Source organism: Candoia aspera, chromosome 18 (assembly GCF_035149785.1).
Source record: "Candoia aspera isolate rCanAsp1 chromosome 18, rCanAsp1.hap2, whole genome shotgun sequence".
NCBI classification, from domain to species: Eukaryota; Metazoa; Chordata; class Lepidosauria; order Squamata; family Boidae; genus Candoia; species Candoia aspera.
The window spans coordinates 5,721,924-5,745,796 of record NC_086170.1 but is presented as its reverse complement, the minus strand read 5'-3'; the positions used below and the strand labels follow the sequence as shown (position 1 = coordinate 5,745,796).

Genomic DNA, 23,873 nt, shown 5'->3' with positions numbered 1-23,873 from the left:
AATAATCAATGTTTTAAAGAAAATTAGACAACTTTAACTCTGTTCAGAGATAAAACAGAGATTAAACTCCTTCTTAAAACTGTTTGCTTTATTCCCCTTGCCTAATTAACATGTATTATAATTAATGCAAATTTTACCAGTAAGAAAAAGTCAGAAAATATATTGAGAGATCATATAAATTGAATTTTATTTTTTAGCTCTTGTTATATGTGATTGGAGAGTAAGAAATAGGCTGAGGGCTGAATTTTTTGTTGTTTGTTGGTTGGTTTCCTCTCTCTAAACTGCAAATAATTTAAAATCTATTTGTAAAACCACCTGACGCAACTCAAAAAATAAAGATTATTTAACCTATTTGCCTCTGGTTGTTTTGTCTGCAGCTCCAAGCAATGTCAGGAGTCCTTTGTTGTAATTATTCAGATGCCACCTTTTCCTCTAAGTTGTCGACTACGCCCAATTCTTTCCTAGTGTGTCATTAACTGTGAGACAGTCTTCTATTTCAAGGTTTGTGGTTGAGTGGGGACTGAACCTTGAGTTTCCGTGATGGATCCTAGAATGGAGGTCCAATTTTGCGAAAGCTGCAAATGGGATCCTGTTTTGTTCTAACAACTTCCTCCTCCTTGCTGGTGCTGGTACTTGGGTTTGATTTGCATCCCTGAGAAAAAAATTCCAATGCCTCTCTGTGTCCTTAAGGAGAGGAGCAGGGAAGCTGGTCCCCTCCAAATATCTTGGCCTTCAACTCCTACACGCCTGTTTCCAGAGTGGCTAACAGCAAGAATTGTGGGACTTGAAATCTGTTTGACTGAGTTTTCCTAAGAGTTGCATCCTACTGGTTTTTTAAATAGTTTTCCAACTCGATCGACAAGGACTTGTTGCAATTTATGACCAGGGGAACCAATACTGGTTACCTCTTATGGACATGCTGGCTGGGGAATTCTGGGAGTTGAAGTCCACGCCTCTTTAATTTGCTGAGGTTGAGAAGCACTGGCCTGCAGTGTGCATTAGTTCTGCTTTCAGCAGCATTCCACGTCAAGACGGATGACTCCTTTTAAGGCTCGCTGTAGAGAATGCAGAAGATGATGGTGTTTCTTCACGATATTATTAGTCCTCAGGGGTGTGTTGTAAATATATATATGCGTGTGGTTGGGGTTGTTGTTTCTCTTGGTACGCTGTGTAATGTGTTGGTATTACAGCTTGCAGCTATCGTATTTCATGAGACCATTATGTAGGCGTGTGAATCTGCTTGGCAAGCAGGTGACCCCAGATTCAAGGCTCGGTGTCGGTTCCCCTAACAGTACCCAAGAAGGCGAAATTGTCACCAAGTCTTGTTAACTGAGTTTATTGCAAGGAAAAAAGGAATCAGGCTACTGAATCTTGAAACGTGTGTGCTTCAGCTCTCCTTTTATCAGTGAGGGTCTTCCAGTGGGTCCTCCTCGACGCCTTTGATCCTCTTTCCAACTCTCTTGATCTAAAGAGCTGGCTGGCTGGCTGGCTGTTTAGCAGGTATGAATCTCCACTTGTTCTTGTTCTGCAAAAGTTGGCAAACATCCATCCATTCTCATTCCCAGGCTCAAAGACTTCCATCGCATTCATTCACCTGGATTCGAAGGGTTTCAGGGTTTCCGTGCTGGTACCAGGCCTTGTAGCTGAAAAGGATCCTTATCAAATACGTGCTGTGCCATATCTGTATGTAACTCACAGACTTGCTTTGAGAAGAATCCTGGGTTTGTTTCCCATCCATCACCTTAATTCAAGAGAACAGCTACTGGTGAAGTTAGGTCACGCTGAGCTCGATGGACTGATGCTCCTGTAGAACTTTATGCTGTATGTCTGAGTGAGGTATATAAGTGGCACATAGACATGAGTTGTTTTCAAAGTTAAGCAGGGTATCTTCTCTTACTACCTTCCATCCAACATGAGTTGTCAAGTTCAGCAGTCTTGAAAGGTAGAGGAATTCCTGTTGGTCTTGCTAAGGCTGCCACCAGAGACCAGATAACCTCCCGAGGTCATGGCCTGGAAGAGAATCCCACTGTGGAGAAAGCTGAAGGGCCTGGGCCTCTTGACTGATATTCCCCCCTTGATCCAGACCCACAAAGGGTGCTGAAGCAGCATTTCCATCTGTGTGTGTTTCCTGATGGATGGCTCCTTCCCTTTCCCGAATCCCCTGGCTCCTGATTCACTGAATGGATGCTGGTGAGGATTAACATACTGATCTACATTGAAGGGAATCGCTGTGATGTGGGAAGGGCAGGTGGGAAGTGAATGATAAGGGCAGGTTGGGAGGACAACAAAATATCAGGATGATCAGAAGTTGCCTGATGGGACCGTCGGATGCAGATCTGAAAACTCTAATTATTATCCTTTTTGGCTAGGCAGTTGACTGCCTTGTTGTTATCACAGGCACTGCATGGGCACAAACACAAGTATTGAACATTTGGGTACCACCATCCATTAAACTGGGCAGGCTCTGTGTCCCATTGCTGGCCAAAATACCAGCTCCCATTTCAGTTGCAGGCACTGTTCTTCCATGCCATGGGAGAAAAGGAAAGAAAAGTTATTTCAAAACATGGCCTTTAACATTTTGATTTTACTCACCAAGTCCTGGAATGGTGCTCTCCCTTCTGTACCCATCCAAGGATTTGGGAAAGAATGCCAGCCTGGATGCATCCAGAGAAATGGAGCTTGTCTGCCTTTGTGCAACTCCGCTTCAAGGTGGGCTTCAAATCAAGTGCTCTGACTCGCCCTGTTGATTGGTTTTCTTGGAATGCTTCCCCTTTTTCTTGTTTTGCTTTCAAGAAAATCTCTGCTCCTGGACTCAAGAGGTGTGGTCACTTTTGCGACAAACCTCCCATGTCCTTGAAGTCTTGGAAGGATCTTGCCAACAGCAAAACTGAATGTATGATGTCCTGGCGTCTTGTCCAGCATTGTTCCTGGCATAAAGCATCTCTCATTAATATTCAGAAGGCACCAGCTCACCATTTAACATCACCCTGGAAATTTTTTTTTCTCCCTAAAGGGGTGTGTGTGTGTGTGTGTGTGTGTGTGTGTTGTTTTTTGCCCTGTACATAAAGACAGAGAACAAGCCTCTACACTTGGAAAGCCCTAGTAGATTCTCATTCCAGGTGAAAGAATTGCCTATTGTACATGCCGTTAAATTCAGCCCCTGCCCACACTGAATGTATGCATTTTAAAGGTATTCACTTTGTTTGCCGTGGAGACTCAAACTGGCCGATGATGTGTAATCCAAGTGGTGATTTTCATATCGATATTGATATATCTATCTATCTCAGTAGTTCTGAATGATGTGTGTTCTTCTCTCAGTCCTCCGTGAATCTGGAATGTCTGCGTTTTCTTTGGGTGGATTTTCTTTTAAAAAAGAAAGAAATGAAAAGGCAAGGGATGGTGGGCTCATAGTTCAAGCAGAAAGCAGATGAAGATTAATGGCAGATCTTTGGGTGACAGCTTTGTGATATGCTGAATTACTCAACAGCGGCCAAAGGTCACAACCCTTCTGATGTTGCTGCCTTATTTCCACCAAATTCTACTGTAAATTGGAAAGGTCCCTATTACCAGCATTTTCTACTCACATCTAGCAAAATGTTTTGAAATGTTTCCCAATTCTCCTGTCCCCAAATGTTCCTATTTTTTTCCTTCTGCCCCATCTTTCAAAACTAACCGTGGGGGGGGGTGTGACTTTGGCAGGGGACTACGTGAAAGGGGAACGTTCTGGAAGCAGATTGCTGGTTTCCCTTCCCAGCAGTTGGGATGAGCAATTGGTAATCCAGTCTTCTGTGATCAGGAAAGATCCCCGTTCTTGTGTTGCTGTTGTCTCTGTGGCCAAGGAACGAGCCATGCTTTGGGAAATACCGGATGCCACTGCCCCACTGGAGCAGAATTTACGTGGGAAGCTGCCCAGCGAAATCTTCCCTGCATGGAGAGACCTAGCACGTCAAGGGCAGAGGAAGACCAGAATAGTTTCCCTTTGTGATCTGTGAATGGGAGTGGGTGCCCAACGTTTTCACACTGCAGGAGAATCTACCATTTTGGCTGAAGGACTGGGAGGGGCATAAGGGAAGCCGGGAACTGGGAACAATGCTTTCTCTTCTGAAAGCCCCTGCCCCCCCAACTCCTCCTCTCCTGAGTTGGCCGAGGGGGACCGTGCAGTTGATTGATGCAGTGATTTTCCCAGAAACGGCTCATCAGCGCCGGTTGCGTCTGCTGCTGCAGAAAAGGAGCTGTCCCCTTGAAGTTGAAGGTGCCACCAACGGTAAGTGAGACTTCTTCTGTCTCTTCTCCTTGAGGACCTTCTCCACTTTTCCCCTTTCAAAGCAGAATTGCTTTCTCCTCTGTGCAGTTTCTAAGTTCAGCTTTCCAGAAAGAGATACGCATTTCTGCTGGACCAGCGTGGAAAGGTGTTGGGAAGCGCAATCGAATAAAATCTCAGGTATGGCCCAGGTGTCCTGAGCAAGGTGGCTGATTGGTATGGAAAACCCTGCCCAGAATTTCTACCAAATTTTGCCCAAGGCAAAAGGTTGCATTTCCGTCAGGAGCATCAGATCCCCCAAAAGATGTGCCATTTGCGAATATATTTGTCCCTCTCCTTTTAATTAACTGAATACAAAAAGCAAACAGAAAGAAAAAGAATACACAAAAGTTTGTTTTTGTCTTTGTTGGGTGCATTTAGTTAATTAAAAAAAAGGAAAATAATGTATTTGCCTCATTCCCAGGCTCAGTCCAAGAATGGTCCATTTTGGGACCGAGGAATGGCGTAACAAGGGTTGTTTGCTTCCCCCCTTCCCCAATTTGGAAATCTTAAATGCAGTTGAAGTCTTTTCCATTTCGTCCCCTGTCAGATGGTGATGATTCTGGAGCTTACAAAACTATTCAGCCGGATGAAGGTTTTATTAAAAAAAAGTTTCAACTATAATTTTATGCTTTGTACATCGGTAGTGGCCTCGAGATGGATTCAGTCAAATAAATAGGTTTCCAAAATGTAATAGGCTGGATGACAATGCCTCCTTAGATCCCAACCTGCTTTATTCTCTGTGCCTTTTCTCTCTCTTCTTTTTAAATGAGAATTTTATTAAGTTTCAAACAAAGCTCTGTGCCTTTTCTCCTGTCACCAGTTTGTGTGTACGTATGAATGCACAGAATTCTCTATAAATTGAAATCCCCTCCCCTCCTCAGCTTGAGGCTTTGATTCCTTCCAAAGCCATGTGTCACCAAAGTGTGTGGTGGTGTCCTCATACTTGTACAGAATCATCTAATCTAGCTTCAGTTTTCCATCTCTGATTCCACCCCTACGTAAATGAAAAAAAATCATTGTGTACAGTCATGTTAGGCTGCACTCGAGGCTACATTTTGCTCCCTGACCATGTATTCTAAACATTTGCTTTAAGTTCCCCTTCATGCAGAAATCTAGTGCTTCAGGGAAAGGGCTAAATGAGAACTGCCCTCTTAGTCCTAGCTTTCCAACAATGGGCTTGTTTTCCATCCTGTAAATTGTGCATCAGTGTCCTGAAATGAGACCATCTCAAATTATATTGAACAAATAAGTACACTCTAATTAACTATGTGGTTTTTTTCCCCTCTAACAGAGGCACCCCAGTAGAATATTCTGCACTGTGATGGGCAAAGCTCTTGGCTTGATCTTTTGCGCTACTTTCCTTTTGCTTGGAAAACCTAAATGGGCAGGTGAGAAAAGAAAGCTAAATTTTATCCTCTTTACACAAAGCTAGAGTCCAGACCCCACTCATCTAATTATTCTCAATACTTTAATTGCCTCAAAAGTATTTTTTGCAATGCCGTGCATAAATGTTTTCAGGTCTCAGTCTGATTGCAGCTGAAGAGCCCTGAGATTATCCTCATTTTATGTAGGAACACCCAATTAACAGATAATAAAGGCATCAGTTAATTTCCTAAAAATATTTTGACTGTCTGAAAAAGATGTGGTCTAACAGCAAGGCAACTAATAACACAGACAGTGTTGTTTTGTTTTGTTTTGTTTTACTTTACTTTTTATTTTATTTTTGGAAAGGGTTCTTCCTCTTGATTAAATTAATTAAAACTGACCTTATGAACTGACTGTTGGACAGACTGGATGCAACAGACAGTAACACCGTGAGCGACGTTGCAGTTTGCTACAAACAACTTGGAGTGTGAAAGCATTTCCTTTGCTGGCACTAATTCTCTTTTTCAGTTTTTCACATGATAGTGGTCCCCCGAGCACTTGGCATTCAACATTTGCATTCTTTCAAATCCATTTCTAGCTGCAGCATGTGTCAAAACCTCACCCGTCTGTTTGTAACGCCAAATCCAAGCTCTTGCTTGGTTTGGTGAGAAAAAAGCCAAATCTTTCCCCGCCTTTGTAAAAACTTGGAAGGTGCATCTGTTTTGGGGAAAATCTGCAAAAGAGATGCAGTTTAAGAATATTTGAACTTTGATCTCACTAACTGCTGAGCTTGACTTGGGGTTTACTGTAAATATTTAAGCTTAGATTTACTGGGTGGGTTTCATTTTGCTGGTAGAGAATTTGCCTGGTCAAGCATTTTGTGTTGGTCTAGCAAGCGGTCTGCTTTGGAGGATTTTCTGTAGCAGCCGGAACGGGGGCAAAACGGGGCAAACTTGAGTAAGCCCAAGTTCAGGTTTGACATCAGCAATTCTTGTTCTCCAAAGGCCTCTCTTCTCCACCTCTCAGAGCTGCTTGAATGAGAACTTTAAAATTTTACCCCTGGGAAACTCTTGTTCCTTTCCATTCATTCCTAAAATGGGAAACCAATTAACTTTCCTGTTGAAGGGACTTTCTGTGAATTAAGGAGGTCTCTGCCTGAATCACCTGCATATACCTTCTTCTTGTTTTGGACTTAAGCCATGTTTTTCCCTTTGGTGACAGATCTGGCCTATCTCTGTCAAAGTCACCTTACTTACTTACCAGTGTTTCTCAACCTCAGCCACTTTAGATGTGTGGACTTCAACTCCCAGAATTCCCCAGCTGGCATGCTGGGACAGAGTAGGCGCCTTTCTTGGGTTCCGCAAGTCCATTGAATTCTGGGAGTTGAAGTCTACACATCTTGAAGTGGCTGAAGTTGAGAAACACAGCTCTATACTTGTGTGCAAAGAAGACATTTTTTATAACACCCAAGCTGGGTTATTGCATTGCACTTGTGTGGGACACTAAATCAGGGTAGAATTTTTGTTCATGACCATCAGCCGACATTTGGCTCCATCTTCAGACAAGTCCTCCTCTGGTCCTTGTGCAAAGTAATGGCGGTGAATGTCCGGTTGGACCAACACGAATGTGGACCGAGGCTGATTGGGTGTGACAGAAGAGGAAGAAAATGGGGAGAGAATCCTTGGTTTAGTTATGAAGAGATTGCCGTGGAGGGTGGCATTTATATATATAAAAGATTTAGCCACCTTTAGATCCTTCAGGGCTCCATTAATTTAGATTGCATCAGGATTCAGCCCATGGAGATGGTGAAATAATAATGGCCAATTCTGAATGTTAGTGGCATGAGGGGTTACATAAATGGGCGCAGTTGCCCTACAGGAATGCTTGAAGCTCGATCAACTGCGAATTTAGCTGCCAAAAGCCCAGTTGGAGCCCTGGCATCTCTATTTGAAAGGATCAGAGAGCAAATGGTAGAGAAGGCCTTTGAAAAAGAAATGGTAGAGCTGTCACTGGTCAGGGTATGATATAATGCAGGCAGATGGACCAAAGCTGGTTTGATATGCGGGTGTCTCTTGTAGAAAGGAAGTGTAATTCTTTAGTCAAATAAATGCTGGGCATGAAGGGGCCAGATCTAACTTTAGTTCAAGCACCAGGTAGCGATAATGCAGTCCTCTGTCTAATCTGGTATCTTTCAGAGTCGACAATACTTTTAAGATAGAAGGATGAACAATCTGCCTTGAGTTTTGCCAAGCAGGTTTGAATAATCAGGATTTTGCTTGATCCAGCCAGTCTGATGCTTGGAAATTTTACTGTTTAATCCTTCCTTCCTTCCTTCCTTCCTTCCTTCCTTCCTTCCTTCCTTCCTTCCTTCCTTCCTTCCTTCCTTCCTTCCTTCCTTCCTTCCTTCCTTCCTTCCTTCCTTCCTTCCTTCCTTCCTTCCTTCCTTCCTTCCAGCATCAAGGACAATTGTAGAATAAATGATACAGAAAAGTAAGGAGTGTCATCTCACCCTCCTGAATTTTTAAACATTCGGAGACAGTAGAAGAGTTGGGTCTGCTTCCAAAATCTCTCTCAAGAAAATTTCCTCAGAGATGTTCTTATGGGCCCAAAGGTTTCCTATCAGATGCGTGACATATCTTGGGGAATTTGCCTCCTCTTTTTCTCTTCCCTGCTTTGCAGATATTCTTTTTAAACCCCATTCTTTTTCGTTAGTCAACGTGTGGCTTGATGACAGCTTTAGGATGTCGCTAGACTGAGCAGAACTCAGACTGAATTTGAGGGCTCCTTTTTAGACAAATAGAAAAGTTTCTTTGGGGGGGGTCTTCCCTCAATAATAATAATACTGTTTCCCAATAATATCAATGTATATCATATTCATCAAATATATACTGTTTCCCAATAATATAAATATATCATATTCATCAAATATATATATACATACATACATACATACATACATACATATATATATATCTCATAACGAACAGACAAAACTCGACCAAGCAACGATTGCTTTTCCAAAACATGGGCAAACATCCTTCCCTAATTCAATGCTCTTCGTGAAGAATGTCATTGTAGGTTTATTTGTGCCAAAGTCACTTTTTTCTCTACTTCCAAACCTTGGATTTTCCCCTTCTACCTTCAGTTCCTCCACCACCACCGTCTCCAACTCTCTCAGCTTTCCCAGTCCTTCTGTCCATCACACCGACAATTTCCAGATCTGAAGAGAGTCAAAACAGTATTGGCAAAATGATTTTTTTCTGTTGCCCGTCCAGTCAGGCATAACAATAATACTTTATTGATTAGCCATTGGGCTGTATCAGAATACAAAACATAAAATACAGAACGCTAAAAGTCAATGCAAATCATATTTCTGTGGCACCCCTTCCATTTTCCCCTCTCAGATCCACATATGCAGTTCTCAATTCTAATGTTTTGTTCAGTAAAGGGCTGTATTATATGTGATTTTGGGGGTTCTGACCACACATGAAATCTGTTGTTTTAATGTAAGAGTCCCAATAGGCCGTTCGTCTAATGCGCGGTGCAAAATATTGATCTCACCAATTAGGAATAGGTGGCCCGGGATAGTTTGCTGTCTAAGACAGGAAAATGGCACCATGACCCAATTCAGTTGAGGTGCATGGGAACTAAGCCCAATCCAATTATTACAGCAGGAAATCTCAGATCTTCCCTGCTGCTAATATAGCAATATAGCATCTTTGCTGCCCTCCCACAATGCCCCAGTCTGATGCTGGGAGTGGCCACTTCACTCTGATTTATTTATTTATTTATTTATTTATTTGATTTGATTTGATTTTTATCCCGCCTTTATTATTTTTATAAATAACTCAAGGCGACAAACATACCTAATGCTCCTTCCTCCTATTTTCTCCACAACAACAACCCTGTGAGGTTTGTTGGGCTGAGAGAGAGGGACTGGCCCAGGGTCACCCAGCCGGCTTCCACGCCTAAGGCGGGACTAGAACTCTCCTACCGCGCCTGATTGGCCCTTGGGCTGAGAGAGAGGGACTGGCCCAAGGTCGCCCAGCCGACTTTCGTGCCTAAGGCGGGACTAGAACTCTCCTACCGCGCCTGATTGGCTCTTGGGCTGAGAGAGGGACTGGCCCAAGTGCACCCAGCCGGCTTTCGTGCCTAAGGCGAGACTAGAACTCACAAACTCCTGGTTTCTAGCCCAGCACCTTAACTACTGTGGAAAGAACATTCCCCACCACCACTTTTGGGAACCTTTCTTGAAGGGCTGAGAGTTTATAGCCTTCTTCCACCTTGCGGCCATCCAGATAGGAAAACTGCAGCTCCCAGAATTCTTGGGAATGGCTATGCTGCTGGAGGATTCTGGGAGCTGAAGTTCACTCATCTGGAAGTCGCCCGGTTTGGGGGCGGTTAATCAAGAGCCATGGTCCGCAACCCGCAGCAGGACATACTGCACCAGCCCCAAGTTTTAATCTTGGATTCGAGTCCAGCTTTACCCACCCTTGTTCTTCAGCCTTGTGTGCTGCTTCTTCCTAGTGCTCGTTTGGAACGCAGTTGGATTTGGGTGCTGTACAAATGCTCCCGCCGAGAACCCTGGACCGCTGCTGTTGCTGATTATTTATGGCCCCTTTCAAGAGCTGGTCTTTTATTTATTTTGGGGTTTTGTTTTTTCAGTTGCCCTCGGAGGCATCTTTTACAATCCCCCTCCCGGGCTTGCGGTTGGGGATGCCAAGAGCTTCAATGGGCCTCCTGTTTCCTTCCACAGCTCCTGCGCGGGTCTTCAAAAAGGAGGCCAAGGGAAGTCCCGCTGGCTTGAACAGCAGCTGTTGAAAAGAGAACAAGGGGTCTCTTTGGAGCTTTTCTGCAGCTCCCATGGTGAGCTGCTGTGGGGCTGGTAAAAGCCCTTTATTGGGAAATAATTCAGAGTTCAGCTCAAGACAGGAGAGGCAAAATTGATGAACTTTTTTTTTTCTTTTTTTTGCTATATATAAACAGTGTTTAAAAAGCAAGAGAGAAAGAAATTTCCACTGGCTGGGGTAATGGAATGTCCTCCTCCTATTTCCGCTCCACCGCCCTGCCGTTTGATTTTCCTGGACTGAAGGAGGAGAGGATTTTATTTTCAAGAGTTGCAGCCCTGCATAATCTGCTGGATTCAGGGCCGCTGGGTGTGGTGATGGCCACCAGTGTAGATGGTTGTAGGACAAAGTGATGAAGGATCAGGCTAGCAGTCGCCTTTTGTTCGGAGAGCTTTCTGAATGATATCCACCAACCATCAACTCCTTTCTCAGTACCTTCCTAGCTGGTTGGGGGGCCCTCAAACGCTGGCCTAACATAGTCCTTTGCATTGCGTTCAGATGGCAGCTTTATTGTACTGTCGGCTTGGGCAGTTTCTCCATTATTTACCAAAACAAATCCAAGTTGTGGGTTCCATATATACACTTTTGAGTTATACCAGACAAACTCTGTCTCTCCTACTAGTGCAACACACAGCTTTTCCCTTAAAACCTAAGATTCCTCTGCGCTCCTTATTTTCAGCTCCCACCTAATGGCCGAGTTCTCTCAGGCACAGAGGTTTTTTCCAGCATCCCTGATGCATAATCGCCTGGGACTCCAAGGCCTTTTTGCTGTTGAATGAAGAGGCCTCCTAGCTCAGCATCTGGTTTGCTCATCATGGGATCGGTGACCAGTGACACCTGGGAAGTAGTCTGCCATTTTGGAGTTCCCACCTGGCTTGGAGTCGGCCACGGGCAGGGGAAGTATCCATGGTTTTCTTACCTCCTGGCCTTGTTAGCAATTTATAATTCCCAAGATGCTTCTGGGGAAAACTCTATGTAGATCCGTGCTGGCTAAGACCCTTGTGAAGATGGAGAGACATATAGTCATCTCCTCCTCCTTCTACCAAAGCTAAAAATGGCAGCTTTCTGATTTATTGTTTTTCCAGTTTTATACCTATCTCCATGTTTGTTTGGAATGGCTTGCCCCCATAACTGTTCCAATTGGGGAACAGTGAAAGCTCTTTTCCCCATTTAATTATCCAAGACCCCTGGAGTTCTTCTAGACTGCAAGGCCTTCTAGACCCCTTCAGCTACAATGCTCACAGCCCCTACGTGGCTTAGGAATCATGGTGCATATATTCCAACACCTCCAGAGGGATTTCAGATGGAGGTTCCTCTTCCCTCTTAATTAGGAAGCAAATTCTTCGGATGAAAGGTTGTGGGCTTTATTGCAATGAACGGCACACATCTCTCTAGCCCTCATGGTCACCTTACCCCTCACTGAGCAAAGGAGAAGAGCTAATGCACTGGAGGGAGAGAAAAGAATGAGAAGAAAGTGGAGCTTTCCAGAAACCTTGCCCAATGTTTACTATTTCTTTTATGACAGATGTCCACAAACAGAGATTTTTCTTCTGTTTCTGGATTTTAGGCTTCTTTGGATGTCAGTCGGCCATTGAACCATTGCTTTACAGGCCAGAAATCCAGATACCCGGCATGTCCAGGGGAGATATCTTAGGTAGTGTCTAGGCTACTTGCCTGGTGGAAATTTCCCAAACCTGTCTTAATGTCCCATTTGTGGGGCAGATTGGAGAGCTCCAGATGTGCATCAAGTCAGCTTCTTGGAAAATGGAGCCTTTCTTTTTCTTCTTTTCTTTATGAATACCTTTCTGCAAACATGCATATGCTCATGAGGATGGTACATTCTGATATGAATACAAAGATGGGACGAGGCCAGATGCACAAATGTTTTGCTTTCAAGTGTTAATATTTCTGCTTTGTTAGTCACACTAATATATAGTGTGCGGGATTAATTGCATCCTTCTGCGATCCTGAAGAAACTTGCTTGAAGTTCTGTTTGTAGTTTTAAAAAAGCCTCTCTCTCTTAATTTCTGATGACGAGGAAACTATTTCTCTGCCTGAGATTATTTCCCGTAGGATTAGGGGACAACTGTGGGGTACAGAGATAATTCAACTGTATCTAAGAAAATTGTCTATGTTCATGAAAGAAAACATGTCTGTTCTGTAGTTTTACAGTGGTAAAAAGTAAAAGCATAAAATTGCAGTTGTTTGCAGAATGATTTCCTTCCTTCCTTCCTGTATTTTTCAGATGCAGCTGAGAACGATGATTCCATCAGCAAGGTCTGTATCCATTTCCCTCAATGTACTGGCATGGTCTGAGGTTGATTTTAATAGGCGGTACTCTCTGATGGATGAGATTGTGGGGAAGAAAGACAGCTGCTTATCTGGTTGATGTGCGCACACACACACACACACATCTGCGTAAGAACACAATTATTAGGAGGAGGGAGAAGTGAGAATTAAGCTTTATCGTAGCCTTGCAAGATGTAAATATATAGAATATTTCAGCTTTTCCCCACTGGTGCTGGTCTAGAAGCAGTAAGAATAGAAATCTCAAGATACTGAGTTGGCAGTACTGTAACCATGGTTAGGACTCTGCAGTGTTAACCCAGATCTGTTAACCTCAGGGATCCGGGCAATTGAGGAAGCCTAATGTTTGGCTAAGTCAGAGAAATGTCTCAGAACCCAGATTGGAGGAGGGGCGTTGTAATTTTAGCATGGAGGCAATCGATGGATGAAATGACAAATGAGTCGTCGTAATACGAGATGGGTGGGGTAGAAATATGATAGATAGACAGACAGACAGAGACAGACAGACAGACAAATTTTCTGGAGTTGGGATGCTCCAGGGTGGAAGAGGTGAGGTGAGGTGCCTGTGACCTGAGTGTGCAGCTGCAAATATTCCCTGGAAACTTCTGTCATTTGCACAAGAGCTCTGTAGGGGGAGACACCTTCTCGAATTACAACAGCTTGTAGGTCACCTACATAAGGTGCAACTGCACTGCTAATGCCAGTGCAACCATTGTCATGCTGTCCTGTGCGTGATCTTCTTTGTCTTTTTTTAAAATTGTGGCTAAGTTTCTGAAATGTTTTCACCCACAGGACAGTGATCCCCTTGGGGCAGGGGGGAAGGATGTTCCGACGGTCTATGTGACAACGATTCTGGTAAGGAGGTTCGTGGGCAACAGCCCTGAATCCCTGGAGTTGACATTACAATACAGAATTTATACACTGCCCTTTCCTTCTGAGCCAGGTGGCGTACAAATCAATAATCAACAAAAAGCCATATACGGTGATTGATTGATTGATTATATGCCATAAAATCAGTGTTGACTCTTAGCGATCACATGGATAGGCCGTCTCCAAGATGATCTGTCCCCAGCCTGGTCCTTCAGGTCTCCCAGTGTTTAATAAGAGGACTTATTCTCAATGCATTGACTGGTGGAAACTGGGGGAGACCCTCTCCTAATTATTTGGATCCCAAACCCTTTAGGAGAGACACAGAGCTTTCCCGGGCTCAGAAGGCACACCAGAACTGGCCCGGAAGGGGGAGTTCAGAAGCTTTCATAGAATCCCCAAGTTGGGGCGGGGCGGGGGGCGACTTTTTACATCCGTGCAATGGAGGGGCTGGTCAGAAGGACGCAGTGAACCTTTCCCCTTGCTTCCCCTACAGGAAGATCCCTACGTGATGGTCAGGGGCACTGAGTTAGAAGGTTACTGCATCGACCTGCTGGAAAAGCTGTCAGAAATGCTGCATTTCAAATACAAAGTGGGGATTGTGAAGGACGGGAAATACGGCAGTCTCAGTTCCAACGGGAGCTGGTCCGGGATGATCGGAGAAGTTGTGAGGAAGGTAAGGTTTTTCTTGAAGACGTGGTCCTCGAACCTGGAGAGTGAGATCCCAGCACGGGTGTCAAGGGAGTGTGCCACAGACACAACCAGTTAGGCAAAGTACAACCATGAAGGTTCCCACTAATTTTGATAGCCGACATTCCTGGGCTGTGGGACATCTTGTGAACTGTGTGTGGACAGTTCAAGGAAAAGATGTGGACTTGGTGCCATCTCCTGGATGCTGGAGACAGCCAACTTCTGGTCCCTTAGATGCCACAAATTTTGAAGAATGATGTTGCCCTGTCCTGTCCTGTCCTGTCCTGTCCTATCCTATCCCAACTTTATTATTTTTATGAATAACTCAAGGTGGCGAACACACCTGATACTCCTTCCTATCTTGAAGTTCCGGACTTAACGAATGTTTCAGCCCCCTTGGCCTATCGAGAGCGGTTTTTCCCTCTCTGTCAAGATCATCTCCCTTGTTCTCTTCCGAGGGCCACAAGTCCTTTGCTTCTTGCTTACACCAAAAGGGTTGGCGATGAGAGGCCATCTCCTTGCGTGGCACCCACCCACCCACCCACCCACGTCGCCCTCCCCTCTTCTTCCCCCAGGAAGCCGACCTCGCCGTGGCGCCGCTGACGATTACATCGGTGCGAGAGGATGCGGTGGACTTCACCCAGCCGTTCCTGCACACGGGCATCGGCATCTTGCTGGAGAAGGAAGCCGCCCTGGAGGGGGCCTCGCTGTTCCACTTCCTGACCCCTTTCAGCAAGGAGACCTGGGCTGGGATTCTTCTGGCTTACCTGCTCTCCAGCCTGTGCATCTTTCTGGCTGGAAGGTGGGAAGCCTTGGTGGGGAAGGGCGCAATTTCAAAACCACCCCCAGGAAGCAGCTGGCCGTTGCCTACTCTGGACAGCGAGCCCGGCCCAGAGATGCGATGCAAGAGGCTGAGCGCCATGGGAGAACCCATGTTTCCACGCACAAGGTTCCCCAAGCCTCTTGGCAGGCTCTGCTCCGTCAGATGAACGCAGAGCAAGATCTGCTGCAGGGAAGCTCCGGAAGAAATCACGAACGGCTGCCAGGAATACCAAGCTTTATTGAGTAACAGGAACGATATAGTTACACCAGGGAGCTCCCCTCCCATCCAGCAGAGAGGCAATCTATCCTAATCTGTCTTATGGGTTCTTTAGCATCCAGGTTTACAGTCCTGGGCTCCCCCCTTGCATCCAGGGCCAGTAAATGCTGCCAGGGTGATTGGCCATGGCATTTGTGCATTCGTGTCAGTAAAGGTGTGTGGGGAGGTATAAGGCATATTTTCTGCTCCCCAAGTGGCGTAGGATAAATCTCTCAGTGGGAATGGGAAGCTAGTGACGTGAACAGGGAGAGCAAAGGGTTAGTAACTAAGTGTTAGCCAGAATGGAAAGGCTTTCTATGCTAGGAAAGGGGAGGTCCCAGGCTCTTTATCTCTGCTTGGAGAAGCAGCAGGAACAAACTAGCTTGGAAAGGTCTGGCTTGCAAAATAATTTTTATATCGTGCCCTTTCTGGAAATGCTTCCCAAACTCAGCACTATCTTACCACGGTGTGCTTGCGGCCTTGCAGTCACCCCTTCTCAACTGGGTAGATGCAGGATGGCTGGCTGCTTGCTTGCTAAAATGTCTGCCCATCCCACCGTAAATGGGCCAAAAAGATTTTCTTCATTGCTGTTCCTCTCAGCTCTAGTAGCAAGCGAGCTGACATTGCTTAGACAACTGTGGATCTCGGGGGGGAAAAGATGAAAGCTTGGTGGGATTGGAACCATTGGGGGGGGGGATGGGGCACCACCAGGAAATCCTGGGGCTGTAGGATTCGTACAATGCAAAGTGAGTAAAAAATAAAGCCCAGCAAAGGAAAAACACTTCCTTAAGCCTGCCATGGCAGCGGCATGGAGATCTCCTTGCCATGAGTTGCTCACTCCTCAGTTTAAGCTGTTTCCTTGGGCATGTGCAAAGGGCTATGCTTGGGGAACTCCAAGCCTATATCCCCTGTGTCCAGCAGAAAGCGTGACAGCCTTTACTTTGCTTTTTCTTAGAATGAGCCCTTCTGAATGGAATGGAAACCAGGAGAATTACTTCACCTTCCTGAACAGCCTGTGGTTTGGTGCTGGGGCGCTCACCCTGCAAGGTAGGCTATAGAATTGGAGGCCGTGACTTGCCAATATCTGAAGTATCACTCCTTTTGGCACCATAGATGGCAGCCCCTAGTTGGCCTTGGCTGATCTCAAAAAACTAAGCAGGGTTGGATCTGCTTAGGACTTGGCCAGGAGACCCCTAGGAGATCACAAGAGGGGAAGCAACCGGGAGTTGTGCTTGTCTTGAGGGAATCTTTTAGGCCCTGCTAGGTGGCTGATCTTGGGTGAAAAACAACATATTGGACTAATTGAAACAGTTCATACTGATTGCTGCTAATGCTTCTTGCTGTCTGTGAAGTAGCAAAGAATCCATTTGGGATATTAGTAGAGCCAGACAAAGGCGTTCTGTGTTTTCCTTGCAGTTCTCAGTTGGGTGGAAGAGTTACAAAGCAAAGGATGCCCGTCCATGTCCATGTCCTGTCCTTCTTTGGACCACCCTCCCCACGCCCCCCAGCCTCCCTGGCTTCCCTTCCATCTTTGAGAAGGGAAGGGAACCCTCCCGTTTTTTTTCTACCACTGGTGCATCAAACAAACCAGTGTGAAGTCCTTCATCTTCCCCCAAGGAAGAGACAGAGGCTGAGCAGACTCAGGATGAACAGAGGCTCATCAGATGGCAGAGCCTGCACTGCTCACCTTTACGGTCCCACTACCTGCATCCCCATCACCTGCCCCTTCTTCAGCCGGGGCCCCCATTGGCACAGGCCCCACGGTCTCTCAGGGACAACACCAGCTGGCTCCCTGCTAGGAGTGACGGATCGGCCTGCCCAATCAACCCACTATTTTTGTGCAACACGCCGAGCTGGGTTAGCTTTAACCATGGGTGGCCTTGCGCAGCCCATCACGGGAAGCACCATCTCAATTCGTAGCAGGCCGTGGGCAATTCCAGCGCAGTAGCAAGCAGATATTCCCTCCAAAAAGAGGATCTGCCCAATTAATTTCTAATAGACTGTGATGCTCAACCTTGTTAATTCAGGACATCAACTCAAGTTGCAGGCGGGGAGCAAACGCAATCTCAGTTTGGTCTAATGAAGAGACGTGTCTTTTTCTGGGGTCTTCCCACCGTTTGAATTCTTGGCGGGGCAGAATCAAACGAAGCAATTTTCTGCACATGTGCGTGGCACAGCGTCTCACGGTGTCCAGAACAGAGTTTGTGGCACCAAATAATTCCCAAGCCACCCTGTGAATCGAAAAGGTGTCTCTGCAGCCTGAGTTCCTAACGTTTCAACCTGCTGGCATTTTTCAAACCACTGAAATGGCCATTAATTCCACTCTTGCATGTCCTGTACAGGCACCATTCCTCGGCCTAAGTCCCTCTCCATACGGGTCATTTCTGCCATCTGGTGGCTGTTTGGCATTGTGGTCCTGGCGGCATACATCGCTGGCTTCAACTTTGTTTTGGAGTCGGCCTCCCACCATCTTTCCATTGAGAGCTTTGAAGATCTGGTGAAGCAAAGGCACCTGGAGTTCGGGACCATGGAAGGATCTTCCACTCTCCAATATTTCAAGGTAGGCCAGCTGGATCCAGGGCTGGGTCCATGCCTGCCTAGGAGTTCCTACTGAATTCCTCTGTTATTGCTCCTTTTGGCAAGGGGTTCACAGAGATTCTTTGTAGCGCCTAAGGAATAGGGAGCGTGGGAAAGTGACACTGCCCTTGGTTTTTCAGCAGCTCTGGATGCGACACAGAATTTGTGTCTGCATCCTCAGGGTCACGGCAGCCTTCTCTGAGTTGGGCACCACAGAATTCCCCAGCTAGCACAACCGTTGCAGGGAATTCTGGGAGCTGAACAGGGCACATTAAACCAATCATGGTTTGGTGTGGAAGAGCAGGTGTTGCACAAAGGCCCGGAGGCAGCAACATGGTTAAACGAATTGGGCACAGAGACCTTGAAAGAGGGGGTCTGTCACCCGCCAATGAAACATTTGTCACCTCCTGGTAACAAGAGGGACCACAACAGAATCCTGCCACCTATTGCTCAGGATTTCTGCAGGACACCCCTTCCCCCAGGTTGCTCCATTCCATTCCTGTATTGGCCCTGTAGGACAGGCGTTCAGAGAACCAAGTTATTAATGTGGATTTAAGGGCAGATTTCCAGAACTGCACAGTGTTTTGGTTTCAACATTTGATCCAAAGGCAGTTTGGTCAAATGTCCAGATTGAATTGGCTTTCGGAATTGGATCGAGCCGGGATCAAACCGGATGCCTTTGAATCCATCTGTGTGCCTGCCCAAAAGCCTTGTTTGCAAAGGGATTCAGCAACCAAATGAGCGTGGCACTGGATTTGCACAAATGTTTGCATGCCCAAAGGGCACAAGGCCTCTGCCCTGCCAGGGGGCCAAGCGTCAGCAATTTGCTTGTGCCCGCAGAATTCCAAGGGTCCGATCCAGCAGCTGGTCTACGAGTCCATGAACAAGAAGGAGGCGGTTTTGACCAAGAGTTACCAAGAAGCGGTTCAGCGAGTCTTGGACTCCAATTATGCTTTCATTGGAGAATCCATTTCGCAGGATCTCGCCGTTGCCCGGCACTGCAACCTGGTCCGGTCCCCAGAAGTCCTGGGGGCCCGAGGTTTTGGCATTGCAACCCCGAAAGGTAAGACAGAGAGTGCTGGGGGGGGGGGTCACCCCCACCAAATGTTCTTAATTACAGCCTGATCGAGCAATAGATATTAAAATGTATAGTTCCGGTAGCTGAATAACATGATAATGAAGGATATAGTCAGCACTGGATTTCCAGGAGAATAATCTATGCTGAATTGAATCTATGTGGATTCAGATTCAGTCTGATACCATGGGGAAAAGATTAATATATGTTGCCCACATAATTACTCTTTAGTCCTTAAGTCTATCCCAACCAGAACAACTTTAAGATGTGTGGACTTCAACTCAACTCAACTCAAGCTTGCTGGCTGGGGTTGAGAAACACTGACTTAGACCAATGGCAGCAGTAGAGCACCAGTGATTAGGGTGATGACAGTCTGGGCATTATTCCTAAGATTTTGTCATCTGGGCTTCCGCTTCACAGCGCCTTCAAATACTTGAAGATGTTGATTGGATTGGACATTCGCAACTCCCCCCCAAAAAGTCTTCTCAAAATTGGACATTCCTAGTTCATTCAGCGAAAGCATTGGGAATACTGTTTATACCTCTGGCTAGAATCATGGAGTTGGAAGGGACCTCAGAGGCCATCCAGTCCAGCCCCCTGCAATTCACCGTCCTGTCTGGGCTTCCTGCTTTCCTCAAAGCAAGGGATGCAACATTCCTTCCTGATTTCCCCCCAGAGCTCTGTGAGATACAGTTGCACCCACCATCACCCAGTCAGCCTCCCGGGCCGAGAACTGACTGGAATCTGGTTTCCCTGCTCCTGGACTGCCTTTGCCACTAAACCAGGCTGGCTTTACATGAAATAAACCATGAAGAAGCCAGACAACCCAGACCATTTTGTCAGTTTTATGGTGCGTCTTAACGTGTTCAAATCGCTCAGTATTAATTAGATGTGTGTCTCATGTTAGTGGCCTCAAGTGACGTCTGTCACTGAAAGGGGAGCTGTAAATGCGATCGGTACAAGGAACGGCTTTATTTAGTTGGAATTGACCCAGCTAGAAGACGCTTTTCAACCCTGGCTACGGTGATCGACCTGGCTTTGTGTCATGGACCCCCCCCCCCATACATGGGAAGCTGGTTTTTGCAGTGCACGACAAACTAAACCCAGCACCTTTTTCAGCTCTGGGTGTCAGCTGAATCCAGAAAATGGGATTGGCTAAAGCCCAGTTCGGTTAACTCCAATAGGCACAGTGTGTGAATGCGTTCATAATCCAGTGCAGCCCCAGCCACCATCTCCAGAAGGTCCACTCTGAACTGGCAAAGCTGAGAAAAGCCCACTAACTGCTGTCCGTCTCCTAGGCTCCCGCTGGACCAGCAAACTCTCTGTGGCTATCCTGAAACTTGGCGAGTCCGGAGACCTGGATTATCTCCGCAGCAAGTGGTGGGAAAGCAGCTGTGCTCACGAAGACCACGACAAGTGGAGTCCTCTGAAGCCCCAAGCTCTGGGTGGGATTTTCCTCCTGCTGGCCCTGGGCCTTGCCTCAGGAATGATGGTTGCCGTGATTGAGCTTTCCAAGCAAAGCCGCCGCACCGCCGAACAGGAGAAGGTGAGCTGGCTTTCCAACTGCCTTCTATTTCTCCCAGGCTCGCACAATCAGCCAGTGGCTAATTTTAGTACTGCAGGTTTCTTACACACACACTAATATCTCTATCGGAAAAACTGCCCCCTGGTGGTGAACTAGGAGCTGCAGCCTCACAGGTAAAGATAAATGGAAAGTCTGCCCTCCAGTGGCTAATTTTGGGACTGCAGCGTTCACATAGATGCTGCATAGATGCAGTGTTTGTGGAAGCTGCAGTACCCAAATTTACCACCGGATGGCAGGCTTCCATGTTTCCTTTGGAGGCTGCAGTTCCAAAATTCTCCACCAGAGGGAAGTTTTTCTGACTGACATACAAGTGTCTGTGTGTCTATCAGAAAAACTGCCCTCTGGTGGTGAATTTTGGAACTGCAGCCTCCAAAGGAGACATGGAAACCTGCCCTCCGGTGGTAAATTTGGGTATTGCAGGCTCACACGTTAAGGTATATGGGAAAAAAATCTGCCCCCCACTGGCTAATTTGGGTAGTGCAGCCTGCAACAGGAAACACGGCGGAGAACATCCAGATCCAAGTATTTTAATGACATAAACAGGCAGGAACAAAGCTCAGCTTCAGTCAACATTTTCAGAGCTATTCCTTAGTTCTTAAATAACAGTGCAAATCTGGCCATTAAGCCCCCATTTCCTCTTGTTCAAATATAGCTGAGAGAGAGAATGTCTTTCACGTGTTCTCATACAGGTTCATTCGTCTCTTCCCCCGCCATGTCATTGGATCCCCCAATGTGGGATCAGTGTCACCCCCTCTTCTCCATCTTTGCCACCCTGCTGGCTTTCAAAAAGGGTCCAGACTTCTACAGCAGTGTTCCTCAACCTTGGCCACTTGAAGATGTGTAGACTTCAGTTCCCAGAATTCCCCAGCCAGCCATGCCAGTTCTAGACTTTCTCCTCTAGGCCTTCTCCAGGGCCTTGATCATTTCTGCTTGCTTTTTCCTCTGCCTTTCTCTGCTCCGGAAAGGTCCCCTTCCGGAGCCAACGTCCAAAGCAGTATTTTCAAACTTAGGACCCACCAAATGCCCGTTTTCATGCAGGGAAATATTTAAGGGTTCCAGTCCCAACTTGGAGAATGCCAAGTGGGAGAAAGTCCCATTTTTGGGTTTATAATTTCTCGGCGCTCCCAAACCATTCTTTCCCATCACTGTCCATCTTCCCAGTCTGGTGGGAGGAGATGGGCAGTGACAAATTTGATAAAATTCCAACTGAAATGCAAATTCAGATTGGATATTGTCATCTTTTTAACGTATCGTTAACCATGCACACCATTTCTCCCCATCGTTGTGCAAAATCTGAATTCCTGTATAAGGGGACTTCTCCGGAGGGGCCCCTGAAACCAGTTTCGAACCCTTGCAGAGTCCTAGACAGAAGTCTTCACTTTGCAGTTGGTGGGTTTTTCATTCGATGAGCTTTGCCACACGGCTGCAGAAGGAAGGGCCCCGCAACCTGTTCCCTTCTGGGTCATCCAACATTCCCAGAGGCTGCCAAAAGTTATCTGTTTTTTATACACGCCATTAAAAAAAAGGGGGGGGGGAGAAGGGCATTTGAAAAAGAGCTTTGTATCCTCATTTTCCCCACTTCTTTCCCCCCTTTTCTCGACCCCAGAAATCCTGCTGCTCTGTGTTCACCAAGGAGCTGAGTCAGCGGTTCCAGACAAGAGAAAACAAGAGGCAAGAAAATGCAGAAAAATCAAAGGCGTGAAGAAGCGGGGGAGAAGCCCAGGGCCAAACCCTCGTGAACTATTTTTTTCGGCTCTTTCCTTTTATTCTTTTTTTTTCCTCCTACGCATTCTGTAAAAGCCCACTTAGCAGGGGGTTTGGTAAAAGTAGGGCACGGCCGGGCAAAAACTAGCATAGCTTCTTTGTATTAATACAGACCCTAGAGCCCTTTCTCTCTAGGCCAGGTTGCAGATGATGGAATTGTTAGCTAACCCCGGTTTCTGCATCTTAACCTTTCTAGCATTCGCATCAGTAGCGTTCTAGCCTGACTGATTTTGTCAGCGGGAGCCTCCCGGGGTGCTCAGCCAAGCCTCGCTGTCCTATGTAGAGTGCCCTGGAAGGCAGAGAGGGTCCATGGACGCTCGAATGTAGAGGAAGGGGGTGTCCCCCAAGAGTCAGACTGAGCTTCACGATCAGCAAGCACAAGTTTCTGGTCCTCAGCAGCCTTGGGGACGCGATGGGCCTCAAAAACAAATTGGGGGTGACTTTCCAGCTGGTTCCTTGAAATTCCTCAACACAGGCAGAGTCAGAGAAAATGTGAACTTGCTAAACATGTTAGGAGATGCACCGCCAGCTGCTACTTGGCCTAGATTTTTTAATTATGAATATTATTATTAGCAGAAATGATACACCCCTGCTAAAAGTGGCCCTTTGTTAACAGCAGCAGACTGAAAGGGGTTGGAGATTGTCCGATGCTTTATCAAGGATGGCTTTTCGAGACTCTGGGGTGGGTCTTGCAAGTGGGGTTAGAAAGATGACATGACACACTTAAAAGTACACGTTTGATTTCACAAGCAGGGTACCTGGGAAAAAGGGGCAGAAACACAATCCCCCAGGGCAAAAGGGAACATAAGAAAATGGATATAAGTAAATTGGATGGAAATTTCTTGGATGGAAATAAATCATACGGAAACAGCTGTCTGAAAAAGCCCTCCCTGCAAGGTGGGACAGTGACAGGAAGAGGGAGCCGCTGACATTGCAAGTGCAGCACAGGATCAGTGGGGCTTCTAAGGAGTTACACAATGACTAAATAAAAGGATGTTGCGACCAAATGGTCTGTTTTTATATCTGCAGCTAGTCTCAGCTCTTCCTCGGCAGGAACAACCCATTTCAGCCTGCAGTTTCTCAAAGACCCTTTCATTTCGGGGGGGGGGTGGATTTTGGACTGTGAAATCTCATCTGTTGTGATGCCTGTAACAGAGCCTGGTTTATTGTGGTTCGGCTGGAAAGTGGATGGAAAATGGAACATAAGAAAATGGATATAAGTAAGTTGATGTGGAACGATTTCGGAACAGATAATCAACTCTTCTGCCTTCTAGTTATCGCCCACCTGCAAAGTCACAGCAAGGGAAATGCCAGAAAAAGGTGAACCTGGGATTGAGGTCCTCGCAGCCAAGTTTCCCCAAATGTCCCCCCAAGAAGTGAGTTACTCTCTTGCTCTTCTTCAACTGAGATCACCC

General features: G+C 46.3%; 1 protein-coding gene across 1 annotated transcript; it reads left to right on the top strand.

The window, feature by feature from the left end:
* The first annotated feature begins 5,137 nt into the window (after positions 1–5,137).
* LOC134507043 (probable glutamate receptor) lies at positions 5,138–23,255 on the top strand. Its single transcript, XM_063317460.1, has 10 exons — positions 5,138–5,691; positions 12,761–12,792; positions 13,615–13,677; positions 14,186–14,365; positions 14,955–15,181; positions 16,413–16,504; positions 17,800–18,017; positions 18,875–19,097; positions 20,408–20,655; positions 22,301–23,255. The coding sequence occupies exons 1-10, from the start codon at positions 5,625–5,627 to the stop codon at positions 22,394–22,396; spliced, it is 1,446 nt and encodes a 481-aa protein (XP_063173530.1). The 5' UTR covers positions 5,138–5,624; the 3' UTR covers positions 22,397–23,255.
* The last annotated feature ends 618 nt before the right edge of the window (positions 23,256–23,873 follow it).